The 16,447-nt window shown below is 45.3% G+C and overlaps 1 protein-coding gene across 1 annotated transcript in view; it reads left to right on the top strand.

The window, feature by feature from the left end:
- The first annotated feature begins 1,822 nt into the window (after positions 1 to 1,822).
- Positions 1,823 to 16,447, top strand: part of CFAP206 (cilia and flagella associated protein 206) — a 109,695-nt gene continuing 95,070 nt past the window's right edge. The window contains exons 1-3 of the mRNA XM_030199112.1: positions 1,823 to 1,853; positions 10,559 to 10,667; positions 15,643 to 15,726. Coding sequence (XP_030054972.1) covers positions 10,560 to 10,667; positions 15,643 to 15,726 — 192 coding nt within the window. The 5' untranslated portion in view covers positions 1,823 to 1,853; position 10,559. The remainder of the gene's footprint in view (positions 1,854 to 10,558; positions 10,668 to 15,642; positions 15,727 to 16,447) is intronic.

The raw sequence follows: 16,447 nt of genomic DNA, 5'->3' as shown, positions 1-16,447 counted from the left end.
AAATAGATCCAATGGAGACCAAGCATTAGTTAGCACAAGGAGGTTTAGAGGGGCATAATCGAAAGGGGCGCCCAAGTTTTCCTGAGGACGTCCTCACAGGACGTCCTGGCGAAGGGGCGGGGAAACCCATATTATCGAAACAAGATGGGCGTCCATCTTTCGTTTTGATAATACGGTTGGGAACGGCCAAATCACGAAATTTAGGTTGACCTTAGAGATGGTTGTCCCCGATTTTCGGCGATAACGGAAACCGAGGACGCCCATCTCAGAAACGACCGAATCCAAGCCATTTGGTCATGGGACGAGCCAGCATTCGTAGTGCACTGGTCCCCCTGACATACCAAGACACCAACCGGGCACCCTAGGAGGCACTGCAGTGGACTTGCTCCCAGGTGCATAGCTCCCTTACCTTGTGCTGAGCCCCCCAACCCCCCCCCCAAAACCCACTACCCACAACTGTACAACACTACGAAAGCTCTAAGGGGTGAAGGGGGGCGCCTACATGTGGGTACAGTGGGTTTCTGGTGGGTTTTGGAGAGCTCACATTTACCACCACAAGTGTAACAGGTAGGGGGGGGGGGATGGGCCTGAGTCCGCTTGCCTGAAGTGCACTGCACCCACTAAAACTGCTCCAGGGACCTGCAAAATGTTGTCAGGGAGCTGGGTATGACATTTGAGGCTGGCATAGAGGCAGGCAAAAAATATTTTTAAAGTTTTTTTTTTAGGGTGGGAGGGGGGTTAGTGGCCACTGGGGAAGTAAGGGGAGGTCATCCCCGATTTCCTCCGGTAGTCATCTGGTCAGTTTGGGCACCTTTTTGAGGCTTGGTCGTAACAAAAAAATGGACCAAGTAAAGTCGCCCAAGTGCTCGTCAGGGACGCCCTTCTTTTTTCCATTATCGGTCGAGGACGCCCATGTGTTAAGCACGCCCCAGTCCCGCCTTCGCTATGCTTCTGACACCCCCACCCCCCACCATGAACTTTGGTCGTCCCCACAACGGAAAGCAGTTGAGGGCACCCAAAATCAGCTTTCGATTATGCTGATTTGGGCGACCCTGGAAGAAGGACGCCCATCTCCCGATTTGTGTCAAAAGATGGGCGCTCTTCTCTTTCGAAAATAAGCCTGTTAATGATGGCAGAGCCGGTGGGGGGAGGCGGGGCTAGTGCTGGGCAGACTTCCATGGTCTGTGCCCTGAAAATGACAGATACAAATCAAGGTCAGTACTTTAATCTCATGTCGAAAATGATTTCTTTGTAATTGATGACCTAACATATGTTGCAAACCAACCTACTACCATTACTTAAAACGTATGAATGCACCTTAATGCAATGCCCTTTAATAACGATGTCAAATAGGCCAAGCTATCACACACGAACCTATATGCAATATCATAATGTATTCTTCTTTACCACGTATGCACGCACCTTAATGCAATACCATTTGTAATTTTGTTAACCGGAAATGGCAATCTCCACTACGGCAAATGTAAGCCACATTGAGCCTGCAAATTGGTGGGAAAATGTGGGATACAAATGCTACAAATAAATAAAATATACACAAAAAGTAGCACATATGAGTTTATCTTTGTTGGGCAGACTGGATGGACCGTCGTGCAGGTCTTTTTCTGCCGTCATCTACTATGTTACTCTCTCCTTTGGTCAGCACATCTCCAGAGAAACAAAGTTCAGTTCTCTCTGGCTGAAGCAGCAGACTTGCTCTGCACTGTAGGTGTCCCCCATAGCCACGCCCACTTCCTTCTCTGGGCTTCAATTGTATCTCCATGGTAACAAGGCCTGTAAACAACAGAACCCGCTGGGACTGGGAGGCTCAGCCAGGCACAAGTGCAGCAGCAGAGGTGAGAGACAACCAGGATACACTGTGTGGCAAGAATGGAAGCCAGGATCAGGTCCAGCTGCAGACTGGCTAGTAGAGAGTCAGGCCGCTGAGGCCAGATCCCTGAGACTAGCTTTTGTTTGTTAGTTCTGAATTCTGATTAAAACACAAAGGTGTTCTAGTAAACTGTCTTGCTGTTAACGTGAAAGGCGATGCATCAAATGAAATAAGGAACCTCTTTGGAGTAAACGTATGGGTTTAGGTTCCTTTGGAAAAATAGTTTGGTGTAAAAGAGCAGTGGGTCTAGTGAGCAGGGGTTCCCCCCCCCCCCCTTACTATGTTCTTACTTTTACTACTACTACTTAACATTTCTAGAGCGCTACTAGGGTTACGCAGCGCTGTACAAATTAACAATTAAGGACGGTCCCTGCTCGGAAGAGCTTACAATCTAAAGGACGAAATGTCAAGTTGGGGTAGTTAAGATTTCCTGAGAAGAGGTGTAGTGATTAGGTGCCGAAGGCGACATTGAAGAGGTGGGCTTTGAGCATTGATTTGAAGATGGGTAGGGAGGGGGCACGGCGTATGGGCTCAGGGAGTTTGTTCCAGGCATGGGGTGAGGCGAGACAGAAGGGGCGGAGCCTGGAGTTGGAGGTGGTGGAGAAGGGTACTGAAAGGAGGGATTTGTCTTGAGAGCGGAGGTTACAGGTAGGGACGTAAGAGGAGATGAGGGTAGAGAGGTAAGGAGGGGCCGCAGATCGAGTGCATTTGTAGGTGAGTAAGAGAAGCTTGAACTGTATGCGGTATCTGATTGGGAGCCGGTGGAGTGACTTGAGGAGAGGGGTGATATGAGTATATCGGTTAAGGCGGAAGATAAGACGTGCGGCAGAGTTCTGGATGGACTGAAGGAGGGATAGATGGCTACGTGGGAGGCCGGTCAGGAGTAGGTTGCAGTAGTCAAGGCGAGAGGTAATGAGAGAGTGGATGAGAGTTCGGGTGGTGTGCTCGGAGAGGAAGGGGCGAATTTTGCTAATGTTATAGAGGAACATATGCGCAGAAAAGGAGAGGGAGGAGTCGAAGATGACACCGAGGTTGCGGGCAGATGAGACGGGGACGATGAGGGTGTAAAAGAGCAGTGGGTCTAGTGAGCAGGGGTTCCCCCCCCCCCCCCTTACTATGTTCTTACTTTTCCTTGCACGACAGCTGTCCATGCATACAGAGAGCTTCCAAAATATCTAGTTCCGGGGGGGGGGGGGGGGGGGGGGAGATTTTAGACTGGTCCTAGATTTCCCACAATCTCATCCTGGTTTGTTATGGGACCTGCACTAATAACATTGAGTAGAATCAGGGACCACAAATCCCACTTTGCTTTGGATGTAAGTTTAAAAATTAGGACTGGCTAGAAAGTCTTTTTCCTGAAACTAGGCAGTTTGGCACCTCTGTACTTCAATTCTCAGTGCGTTACCATGCGCTAACTGTAAGTGCTGTCCATACCTTATCTTTGTTAATAAGCGCAGTTCGAGTGAGATTTTTAGCACGTGGTAGTTCCTCTCATGGGCCTGTGCTACTGCTTAGCACACACTAAGGGCTCCTTTTACTAAACTGCAGTAAAAAGTGGCCTCAGCACGTCCTTAAGCGATTCTTTCCAGTGCACTAACTCCATTTTTACTTCAGCAATAAAATGGTCGATTTTCCATTATTTGAATTAATGGCCCTTCACTATATTCTGTATCTTATAATGTATTAGTGTCCAAACAGAGTCCAAATAAGTTCCACCACTTACCTTGAGAAGATCTCCACTGCGAAGTACAACGTTGGCCATTAATGGACGGCCATTTAAAAAAATTAGCGCATGAGCACTTACCAACGCCTATTTTGTAGGTGGTAAGGGCTCACTCGCTACTCCTGCACGAATCAATTAGTTCACAGTATTGTTGCTGTGATTACTGATTGCGCAGGGACGTCCCACTCTCCCTCCCCGGACACACTTCCTCCACTGAAAAAAAATATATATTTTTTTTTAACGTGCAGTTAGTGTGTGCCGATTTGGCATTTACCACAGGATGTCTGTCACTTAAATATTATTCTTAGCATACAATGCCACTCCTCCACCATTTTTTCCTACCCTGTCCTTCCTGAATAGATTATAGCCAGGTATAGCTATATCCCATTAGTTTACTCCTCCACCCCCGGCTGTATTACAGGGGTGATGTCTACCTTTCTCTTAGATAAGTCCAGAATTTGTCTTCCTCTTTGGTCTCTACGAGACCCATACTTAAATTAAAACCCAACCCCCTCTTATGGATAACCACTACATTTCGTACTGCTTCCCATAGCCTCCAAATGCTGTTTTCTGAAACATTTGATCACCTCATACTTGTTCATGTTAGGATTATAATTCTGTGCAGGTATATCAACCCTGTAGAAAACCTTATTTATTTTTTATTTCTTACTGTCTGGGCTGTAGCATCCTGAACAAGCAGGTGTTATCCCCTCTTACCAGTAGATGAAGGTAGAGACAACTGATTTTTTTTTTTCCAGTGAACTCATTGGTATAACTTGCAGGGTGCTCAGTGGAAACTGCAGTGTTTTAGCAGATGGTAGGTTTTTCAGGCTGGTGCTCCTGGTCCCTGGCCTAGCTCCCAGCTCTGTAGGGCTAAGGCCTCACTGCTTGGTCGACCCTAAGGGCCGCTCCCAGATTTCCAGCTTTGTTCTCCTGACCTGGTTAAGCACGGAGCACAACTCTACTGCTCCCAGTTGCACCTTGGCATTCAATTGGAGTGGCCTAGTGGTTAGGGTGGTGGACTCTGGTCCTGAGGAACTGAGTTCAATTCCCACCTCAGGCACAGCTCCTTGTGACTCTGGGCAAGTCACTTAACCCTCCATTGCCCCAGGTACAAATAAGTACCTGTATATGTAAGCTGCATTGAGCCTGCCATGAGTGGGAAAGCGCGGGGTACAAATATAACTAAAATAAATTCATCCCTGCAGAGTCCTGCTGGAAGGGATACATGTCTCCATCCACTCCCCTCTCTTGTTGCCCATACATCTGTTTAGGTGCTTCTCCTCTGGGCTTACCTGCAGCTTGTAGGCTTTAAGAACATTAATAAGATTGGCTCTTGCCTGGGTTTGGCTCTATTCTCTTGTGTTGAGAATAAAGCTAGTTGCAAAAACAGAAACAAAGTTGTCTTTGCAGAGGAGACGGGGCAGCATGTTTGCGGAGAGCAGGGGGCAGATGGAGATGCCAGACCCCTGGGCCAAGCAGATAACATCTCCTTTGCCCGCTAACTGATAACACTTTCAAGGATGGGGTCTTTATAACTTTCTCCCCAAGTCTTGGTGCCAGGAGTACTGGAACATGACGACCTGATGTCCCTGTAATGACGTCCATGCTGATAACAATACATCAACAAAAAGTTGTTATTGTCCAAATTGTTTTGCTTTTGTCAGGCTCGATGACTCCGAGGCCTTACACACTACCAAGCATCTGTGTTAGTGCTAACAATGGCCAAGTCTTCAAAAGTCAGGTTCATGATGTAGACTAGTGCTGACTTGTAGTGCCTTGATGCAGGGTTTTAGGCCTATACACCCCCTCTAAGAAGTGAAAGTGAGAGTGTATAAATAGCCCCCAGATAACCTGAGAACCTATACAAAAAGAACTTACAAAATCAAATTGGTGAAGCAAGTCTTAATTAATTTATTGTTAAAGAAAAGAAATACACTCTTGCAGGAATACTACTACTACTACTTAACATTTCTAGAGCGCTACTAGGGTTACGCAGCGCTGTACAAATTAACAATAAGGACGGTCCCTGCTCGGAAGAGCTTACAATCTAAAGGACGAAATGTCAAGTTGGGGTAGATAAGTTTTCTGAGAGGAGGTGTAGTGATTAGGTGCCGAAGGCGACATTGAAGAGGTGGGCTTTGAGCATTGATTTGAAGATGGGTAGGGAGGGGGCACGGCGTATGGGCTCAGGGAGTTTGTTCCAGGCATGGGGTGAGGCGAGACAGAAGGGACGGAGCCTGGAGTTGGAGGTGGTGGAGAAGGGTACTGAAAGGAGGGATTAGCCTTGAGAGCGGAGGTTACGGGTAGGGACGTAAGGGGAGATGAGGGTAGAGAGGTACGGAGGGGCCGCAGATCGAGTGCATTTGTAGGTGAGTAAGAGAAGCTTGAACTGTATGCGGTATCTGATTGGGAGCCAGTGAAGTGACTTGAGGAGAGGGGTGATATGAGTATATCGGTTAAGGCGGAAGATAAGACGTGCGGCAGAGTTCTGGATGGACTGAAGGGGGAGTAGATGGCTACGTGGGAGGCCAGTCAGGAGTAGGTTGCAGTAGTCAAGGCGAGAGGTAATGAGAGAGTGGATGAGAGTTCGGGTGGTGTGCTCGGAGAGGAAGGGGCGAATTTTGCTGATGTTATAGAGGAAGAAGCGACAGGTCTTGGCTATCTGCTGGATGTGCGCAGAAAAGGAGAGGGAGGAGTTGAAGATAACACCGAGGTTGCGGGCAGATGAGACGGGGACGATGAGGGTGTTCTCAACTGAGATAGAGAGTGAAGGGAGAGGGGAAGTGGGTTTGGGTGGGAAGACAATAAGTTCAGTCTTAGACATATTCAGTTTCAGGTGGCGGTTGGACATCCAGGCAGCAATGTCGGATAAGCAGGCCGAGACTTTGGCCTGGGTATCCGCGGTGATTTCTGGTGTGGAGAGATAAAGCTGGGTGTTGTCGGCATAAAGATGATAGTGGAAACCATGAGAAGAAATCAGGGAGCCTAAGGAAGAGGTGTAGATTGAAAAAAGAAGGGGCCCAAGGACAGATCCCTGAGGAACTCCAACAGAGAGCGGGATAGGGGAGGAGGACGAACCATGAGAGTATACTCTGAAGGTACGATGGGAGAGATAAGATGAGAACCAGGAGAGGACAGAGCCCCGGAACCCAAGGGAGGACAGTGTGTCAAGAAGTAGGTTGTGATTGACAGTGTCAAAAGCGGGGGAGAGGTCGAGGAGGATGAGGATGGAGAAGTGACCTTTGGATTTGGCGAGGAATAGGTCATTGCAGACTTTAGATAGTGCCGTTTCTGTTGAGTGTAGGGGGCGAAAGCCGGATTGGAGCGGATCGAGGATGGCATGAGAGGAGAGAAAATCAATACAGCGGCTGTGAACGGCGCGTTCAAGTATCTTGGAGAGGAAGGGTAGGAGGGAAATGGGGCGGTAGTTGGAGGGACAGGTAGGGTCAAGTGATGGTTTTTTTGAGGAGTGGAGTGACCACAGCATGTTTGAAGGTGTCCGGGACAGATGCAGTGGAGAGAGAGAGGTTAAGTATATGACAGATGGTGGGGGTGATGGTAGGTGTGATGGTGTTAAGTAGGTTGGTGGGGATGGGGTCAGAGGAACAGGTGGTGGCTTTCGAGGAGGAGAGGAGATGGGCGATTTCCTCTTCGGTGATAGCAGGAAAGGAGGAGAAGGAGGGCTGGGTAGGTTGGATGAGAGAGTGAGATATAGGCTGAAGAGGAGGAGTGGTGGTGAATTCGAGGTTGATCTTCTGGACCTTGTCACGGAAGTAGTGGGCCAGAGATTGAGGAGAGAGTGAAGGGGGGGTGGGAGCAGAGGGCACTTTGAGGAGGGAGTTGAGGGTGGCGAATAGACGACGAGGGTTAGAGCTAAGGGAATTGGTCAATTGGATATAATAGTCCTGCTTAGCGAGGAATAGGGAGGATTGGAAGGAGGATAGCATGAATTTGAAGTGAATGAAGTCAGTAAGGGTGCGAGATTTCCTCCAGAGGCGTTCAGCCGAACGGGCACAGGAGCGAAGGTATCGGGTGCAAGGGGTCAGCCAGGGCTGGGGATTGGTACGTCTTGTGGGCCGGGAGGTGGACGGTGCAAGGGTGTCTAGAGCAGAGGAAAGAGTGGCATTGTAAGTGGAGACAGCTTTGTCAACAGATGTGGAGGACAAGATGGAAGGGAGGAGATCAGAGATAGTAGAGGATAAGGTGGAGGGGTCAACAGTCTGGAGATTTCTGTGTCTCTGAAAGCAAGCAGGCGCACCCTTCCTTAATTTTTACAGTTTATATATATTCTTTCTTTCTGGTTACATTAGGTGTCTGCCCCTAAGTTTCTCATTGAATATTGATCACATTTACCCCCTATTACATCAGTGCTGGTTATCATATGACAATGCCTTCTGAAAATTTTCCATAGACAGAGCTTCAATTCATTGTTAGTTCTTTTGTTCGATTTACATTTGCTTATCTGTAAACCTTTATGTGAGAACTCTGCGTTCGTAGTTTCATACATGATATGCTTCACCTTCCCTCCAACCCCCCTTTCTTCTGTTCCCTTTTGTTAGAAATAGCTTCACAGTTTCATGGTCTCATGCCTGGCTAAAGTTTTATTTCAGCTCTAAGGCCTGTCCTTGAAACTTTCATACATCTCTCTCAGCAGTTTAGAAAGATATAATGTGGTGATCTCTGTTAGAAAGGGCCTACACAAATATAGTTACACCCTTACCCCTAAAGAGTTCCTTTCTACCAGGGCATAAGCTACATATTCTATCTTTGTAATTATGTTAAGTGAAAAAGCAATATATTTACACATTTCTCACAAGTGGATACCAGGCTGTATGACAGCTTCAGGTATTATAGCCATTCCTAATAGAGCAGCAAACAAGTGTAAGAAGTGGCCTAGTGGTCAGTGCAGTGGACTGTGAACCAGTGGCGTAGCTACGTGGGGCCTGAGGGGGCCGGGGCCCCCGCAGATTCACCCCAGGACCCCCCTCCCGGCGAACCCGCCCCCGCCGCCGCCTACCTTTAGTTTTGCTGGCGGGGGATCCCACTCCCCACCAGCCGACGTCCTCTCAGTCCTTCCTGCTCTTCAATTTGTTTGCTGACGTCCTGCACGTAATTGTACGTACAGGACGTCAGACTCAGAGAACAGTTCTGTTCTCTGAGTCTGACGTCCTGCACGACGTCAGCAAACAAATTGAAGAACAGAAAGCGACTAAGAAGAAGACGTCGGCTGGCGGGGAGTGGGATCCCCCGCCAGCAAAAGTAAAGGTAGGCTGCAGCGGCGACGGGTTCGCAGCGGGAGGGGGGGCGGCAATGTCGGCGATGGGGGGGCGGCGCCGGGGGGAGGGCTAAAATGTGCCCCCTCCCTCCGGGCTCTGGACCCCTCTCCCACGGAAGGCTGGCTACGCCCCTGCTGTGAACAACAGGACTCAGGTGTAACTTTAACTCTTTTATTTCTGTACATGTGAGCACGCCTATCAGATAGAAATATCTACTGTACCTGAATGTATAAGACACCTGCGATGGCTATTGTAGTGGTGTATCTTTAAGTACAGTAGGTTTTGATCTGTTCCTGGAGGGCTCACGATAACATGAATTAAATTGGGATTTGTACCTGGGTCCTGTTATTCAAAGTCCACAGGGTTGTCACTAGTCTGCCCGTCTGCTCTGCAGGGACGTCTGTGTGGCCGATTTTATACAAATGGTTCCAGACAGATGTTTTTGTGCCTGATTTCTTGGCATTCATATTTTGGATAAGTACAAAAGTAATGCCACACTGGGAAAAGACAAAGGGTCCATCGAGCCCAGCATCCTGTCCACGACAGCAGCCAATCCAGGCCAAGGGCACCTGGCAAGCTTCCCAAACGTACAAACATTCTATACATGTTATTCCTGGAATTGTGAATTTTTCCCAAGTCCATTTAGTAGCGGTTTATGGACTTGTCCTTTAGGAAACCATCTAACCCCTTTTTAAACTCTGCCAAGCTAACCGCCTTCACCATGTTCTACGGCAACGAATTCCAGAGTTTAATTACGCGTTGGGTGAAGAAAAAATTTCTCCGATTTGGTTTAAATTTACTACACTGTTTCATTTTGGAAAATGGCTGTTCATTTTGGACAGTTTCAGCACAACAAAGTCCTTCTCACATGTTTTTGAACAGGAAATCCCAATGTTTCTCCTGTTTGAAAATGGCTGGGAGATGGATGGTTCTTTTGGTCGTTATGAGCAGGACATTCTTTTGAAAATGCCCCTCCACATGTCTTCTCATAAAATGTCGAAAACCCACTTGTTTTAATTGATTTAGAGGCAGTTTTTTTTATTACCATATATAATTTGATTATATGTTTGTTGTTTCCAGGTATACCTAGTAAATCTTGTAATCTGCATCAAACCTACATAAGTACATAAGTACATAAGTAGTGCCATACTGGGAAAGACCAAAGGTCCATCTAGCCCAGCATCCTGTCACCGACAGTGGCCAATCCAGGTCAAGGGCACCTGGCACGCTCCCCAAACGTAAAAACATTCCAGACAAGTTGTACCTAAAAATGAGGAATTTTTCCAGTCCATTTAATAGCGGTCTATGGACTTGTCCTTTAGGAATCTATCTAACCCCTTTTTAAACTCCGTCAAGCTAACCGCCCGTACCACGTTCTCCGGCAATGAATTCCAGAGTCTAATTACACGTTGGGTGAAGAAAAATTTTCTCCGATTCGTTTTAAATTTACCACACTGTAGCTTCAACTCATGCCCTCTAGTCCTAGTATTTTTGGATAGCGTGAACAGTCGCTTCACATCCACCCGATCCATTCCACTCATTATTTTATACACTTCTATCATATCTACATTGATAGTTTGTGGACTATAAATGTATTTGGATTTGTATGAAGGGGAAATTGCAGGGAAAATATTACATAGTAACGCACTGACCTTATCTCATCCCCAGGATGTCTCATTCCCAGACAGAAAGTGTCATAAAGAATATCATTCGAGAGATAGCACAAGAATGCGCAGTAAAGGGGCAAAGTGTTTCGGAAACCCTGGTGGCTTTTATGGTGAGTGGAAAACAACTGATCTGCCAATTGATTTATTCATCTGATGGGATAGTGTCACAGCTCTGAGGATGCTGTGAGTGCTTGAGCACACCCAATATTGAGCAAACTCCTTGACTGTGTCTACGGTTGAGGTAATTTCTATTGGGTTTAAGAAGTTGGCTCCTACGATAATGAATATAAAAAGGTGCACATTTTTCTGACATTACAGATATCCCACAGTAACTCATTTTCTGTTTAAAAAAATTATCATTTTATTTTTTACAAAATGCATTTCTTAATATATACAGTCCTTATGTAATGTTGAAATCTTTCCCAAAAATCAGCAAACTGCTTCATAATGGTAGCGATGTCAGGTGTATTTTCTTTCTTATATGTATGAAAATTAAGACTGCACATTATCATGTTAAACGTAATTCATGTTAATACATTTAATACGATTAAGGCATTAGGCTCCCTGCTTCTTTTCCCACATCTCTCTGTCTCCCCTTCCTCCCCCTCCCATACTCTTGCATCTCTGATCTTCCTTCTGGCATCTCCTCGCTTCCTGCAGCCCCCACCCCCATCCCCACAGTCTGCATTTCTCCCTATTTCTCCTGGCATCTCTGCTTGCCTCTGCCCGTACTCCTGCAGCACCCCCGCACTCTCTCTCTTCTCTTCCTCTCCTTCTACCTCCTCCTTGTGGCCCTCTGAACTTGCCTTTAACACTGCAGCACTGAATACATGCTGCTTCTCACCCACCCAAAGCTTCTCTCTGTAATGCCCCGCCTCCTCTGATAGAACTTCCCTTTTACAGACAGGACACTGCAGAACGAGGCTTCAAGCAGGTGAAAGCCACATTCTGACGGCTTCCTGACACAGAGGGCAAGATCTTGTGCCCCCCTGCTTGTTGTTGTAATACATGGCAACCTGGTTGTCTGTCTGAATTTGGATAATTTGATAAGACAGCCGATCCCGGAAAGCCCTTAGAGTGTTCCAGACCGCTTGTAACTCCAGAAGATTGATCTGAAATCGTCTTTCCTAGAGGGACCAATATCCTTGGGTGTGAAGCCCATCGACATGAGCTCCCCACCCCAGGACAGACACATCCGTAGTCAGCACTTTTTGCGGCTGAGGAATTTGAGAAGGACGTCCCAGGGTCAAATTGGATCAAATTGTCCATCAATGTAGGGATTCGAGAAAACTCTTGGACAGGTGGATGACGTCCTCTAGATTCCCGGCAGCTTGATACCACTGGGAAGCTAGGGTCCATTGAGCTGATCTGCAGCATTAAAGGCAAGTTCAGGGGGCTGTGAGGGGGAGGTAGAAGAAGGATGCGAGAAAACAGAGCATGCGGGGGGGGGGGGGGCTACAGGAGTGCAGGGAGAGACAAGCAGAGATGCCAGGAGGGAGAGAGAGAGAGACAGAGAGAGAGAGAGAGATACAGACTGGGGGGGGGGGGGGACATTCTGGAAATAGGGAATGGAAGAAACAAAGAAGGGAGATGGTGCTCATAGAAGGGGATGGAAGAGAGAAGGAAGGAAGAAGATGGTGCCCATGGAGAGGAAGGGAAGAGAGAAGGGAGGAGATGGTGCCCATGGATGGGAGGGGAAGGAAAGAGAGAAGGGAACAGGTGGTGCCCATGGAGGGGAGGGGAAGGGAAGCGAGAAGGGAAGGGAGGAGATGGTACCTATGGATGGAGGGGAAGGGAAGGGGATGGATATTAGATAGATTTGAGAAGGAAGAAAAAACTGGGAGAAAGTTTAATGTGAAAAATAGATACAGGGAAGGAAGTGAAGGAGGAGAAAAAAAGAAATAGTGAATAAACAATAGGCCCTGGGAACAGAATGCAGAACACAACAAAGCAAAACCAGGGAATGAGATGATGAGAAAAATAAAATTACCAGACAACAAAGGGGAGAAAAATGATTTTATTTTCAGTTTAGTAATGGCCGCGTTGGGCCAATGGTAATTCCATTTTAGCGTGCGGTAAGCCTGCGTTGGGCTTACCGCTGCTTTGTAAAAGACCCCCTTAGTGCATTATTAATGCGATTAATTTAAAAAAAAAATTGCCACAATTTTACATTTTTTAATCGTGATCACAATTTTTAACTCCTACCTGTTGTCCAGCATTGCTTTCTCTCCCCTGCCTCTCCTATTTCACCTTGCCATAACGTAGCAGGAATCGGCATCAGTTGCAAGTAGCATGTTGGAATTGTTGCCAGAGACCCTATAAAGAGCCAGATAAATGTTAGGATAAATGCGGGGGGAAGGGACTAGAGGCACACAATGAAGCTACAAAGTAGTAAACTTAAAATGAATCGGAGAAAATGTTTCTTCACTCAATGTGTAATTAAACTCTGTAATTCGTTGCCAGAGAATGTGGTAAAAACAGTTAGCTTAGTGGGATTTAAAAAAGATTTGGATAGCTTCCTAAAAGAAAAGTCCATAGACCATTATTAAAATGGAGTTGGGAAAATCTACTGCTTATTTCTGGGATAAGCAGCATAAAATGTGTTATACTGTTTTGGGATCTTGCCAGGTACTTGTGACCTGGATTGGCCACTGTTGGAAACAGGATACTGGGCAACCCTTAGGTATTTGTGTAAGGATTTGTACCTGCTTGTACCTTCCACTCAATGAAGGCTTTTACTATACTGGTCTCTTCTCATAAGAAGCTGTTTAATGCTGTTAGTCCAAGCCTTTGGAATTATCTACTTATAGAAATTAGAGATGAATAATAATTAAAAAAAAACACCTTAGGGGTCCTTTTACTAAGGTGCGCTAATAGATTTAGAATGCACTAAATATTAGTGCACGCTAATTGATAAGACACCCATTATATTCCTATGGGTGCCTTATCATTTAGCACATACTAATTGTTAACACGCTTTAATAAAATGACCCTTTAAATTGTTAGCCCATTAGAGATACAAAAAAATACCTGATTATGATATGTAAACCACTTTGTACCACAGAATGGGGGTATACAAGTCCCTTCCCCTGTTAATGGGCCTTTTACTAAGCTATGGTAAGCGCTACTTTGCACTTACCACAGCTTAAAATGGTGTCCTGTGGTAATTTTCAAATCTGCATGCTAAAAATACTTTTTCTTTTCTGGGATGTGGTGTGTCTGGGGAAGGAGAGTGGGTGATTCTGCACATCTGCATTTATTTATTTAGATTTTGCTAACACCTTTTTCAGTAGTAGCTCAAGGTGAGTTACATTCAGGTACACTGGATATTTCTCTGTCCCAGCAGGGCACATAATCTAAGTTTGTACCTGAGGCAAGGGAGGGTTAAGTGACTTGCCCAAGCTCACAAGGAGCAATAGTGGGATTTGAACTGGCCACCTCTGGATTACAAGACTGGTGCTCTAACTACTAGGCCACTCTTCCAACAATGTAGGCAGCTTTTATCTGTGTTTTGATACTTTCAATGTAATTTGAAGGAGTGTGCAAGACATTTTCAAGCCGTTTCTGAAGGGCTGCTAGGACTTCAGGATTTTGCATGACCTGATCTGCCACCTACAAAACACCACCTACAAAATAGATGATCGTAAGTGCTCACACGGTAATATTTTTTATGGCCACATACAGATGACAACTTTAGCACATGAGTGTCCAAACGTCGTGCTTAATTTATAACTAATCTTAATTTATAACTAATCTACTACAGATATATTTATGAAACAATGCTAACGTACCTCATCTGTAGTTTCATCCAGTTCAGACCATTAACTTGTGATTTGTATAGGATCATCAGGGGAGGACTTCCTCAAGAGAACAAATCTTTCAAATATTCAGAGCCTAGGTGATACACCCAGTTCGTGATTGGTCCGTAATAATTTTCTTAATTCTTTTTTATAGTTTTTTTCAATCTTTTTCTCACTTTTATGTATATGTCCATTCAATATTTTCTTATGTATATATGTATCTTTTTTTACTCCATACTTATCTTCTCAAATTTAATCAGGAATTCTTTGCCAGAGAATGTAGTAAAAGCGGTTAGCTTAGCAGGGTTTAAAAAAAGGTTTGGATGGCTTCCTAAAGGAAAAGTCCATAGACCATTATTAAAATGGACTTGGGTAAAATACACTGCTTATTTCTAGGATAAGCAGCATAAAATGTATTGTACTGTTTTGGGATCTTGCCAGGTACTTGTGACCTGGCTTTTGCCACTGTTGGAAACAGGATGCTGGGCTTGATGGACCTTCGGTCTGTCCCAGTATGGCAATACTTATGTAGGGATCTGTATACCCTTATCTTCTCATGATACATCGGGGATTGATGTGCCGACACGTGTTTCGCCTATGCTTGAATCATTAAACGCAAACTTATCGTCCTGCTGTGTTTCATGAAAATGGGCTCTGGCATTTATACTGGGTTTCAGCTGGCGTAAATACCGGCGCTCAATGTTAGGTGCGGGAATCAACTCTACGTACTATTCTGTAAAGGCTGCTCATCCCCGAGCGCCCTGTATAGAACAGTGCTTAGTGCCAAATTTTTAACAGTCATGATTTTTGAGCGCCAGAATTCCCCCCCCCCCCCTTTTACTTCTATGTGAACTGATTTACTGATCTACAACTTCTTCCCATTGATTTGTCTCCTTCTGAGGTTTCCGCTTGTTATACAATTTATGTAATATGCATTGCCTTCTACCTCTGAGATAGATTCATGTATATAGTGCTTTGGGATTTTGTTTGAAAATTAAAGATACTGTGCTTTTATGAATACTGCAATATTAGGAGCCATTTTTTTTCAGTAAACAGTCTCTCCAATCACCTAAAAACGATTAGAAAATACTATACATTCAGTGGAGTGTAGAATGCTGAAGTTTCTAGGTGAAGGAGGGTTAAAAGAAAACCAATATATACTGAAATTGAAAAGAACAATAATGACAACCAGAAAACTGGTTTTGCTAAACAAAATTTGTCAAAATACATGTGACAGAACAATGTGATTTTCGTCACCTCATTTAATTTCTGTCAATTATTGTAGGTCAAGGCAGTTGTTCTGGATCCAGAAAATGAGTTTAATGTGGACCGAACTCTGACAAAAAATGATGTTCAAAATCTTATTAAGGTAAAACTGAATTATGAAGTTAGTCTTGATTTTATGATATTTCTAAATAGTAGAGTCTTTCTTATATGCACTGTGTATGTTATACTTTTATATGACCTTATACAGTAGGATATTGATTATCCAGACTAACCTCTGCAGAGGGCAGTCCGGATAATCAAAAATCCGGATTATTGGTCAAACCTTTAGAAAAGATTGGATTTTGGGGGAGAGAAGGGGACGCTGGAGGAGAGGGAACCAGGGGACTGATGCGCTACTGCTGGGCCTACTACTACTAGTACTTAACATTTCTAGAGCTCTACTAGGATTACGCAGTGCTGTACAGTTTAACAAAGAAGGACAGTCCCTGCTCGAAGGAGTTTACAATCTAAAGGACGAAATGTCAAGTTGGGGCAGTCAAGATTTCCTGAATAGAGGTGTAGTGGTTAGGTGCCGAAGGCGACATTGAAGAGGTGGGCTTTGAGCAAGGATTTGAATGGGTCCGGATAATTGGACATCCAGATAATCGGCATTTGGATAATCGGCGTTCCACTGTATTCTTTCTTCGTCAACAAGCAAGATGAATCAGCCACACAAATGGGTAAAGACATCAGTCAGTGGCAATATACTTTATCTTAGAGCATATGTGGGCATTTCCTGTACATACTACCTTGTCTCCCAGTCTTTTTGTCCAAACTGTCACAGATATGTGGTTCTGCTATCATTGTATTACTTTTTTGCTGTT

Source organism: Microcaecilia unicolor, chromosome 3 (genome assembly GCF_901765095.1).
Source record: "Microcaecilia unicolor chromosome 3, aMicUni1.1, whole genome shotgun sequence".
NCBI classification, from domain to species: Eukaryota; Metazoa; Chordata; class Amphibia; order Gymnophiona; family Siphonopidae; genus Microcaecilia; species Microcaecilia unicolor.
The sequence above is the reverse complement of the archived record's forward strand: the minus strand, read 5'-3'. Positions and strand labels throughout refer to the sequence as shown.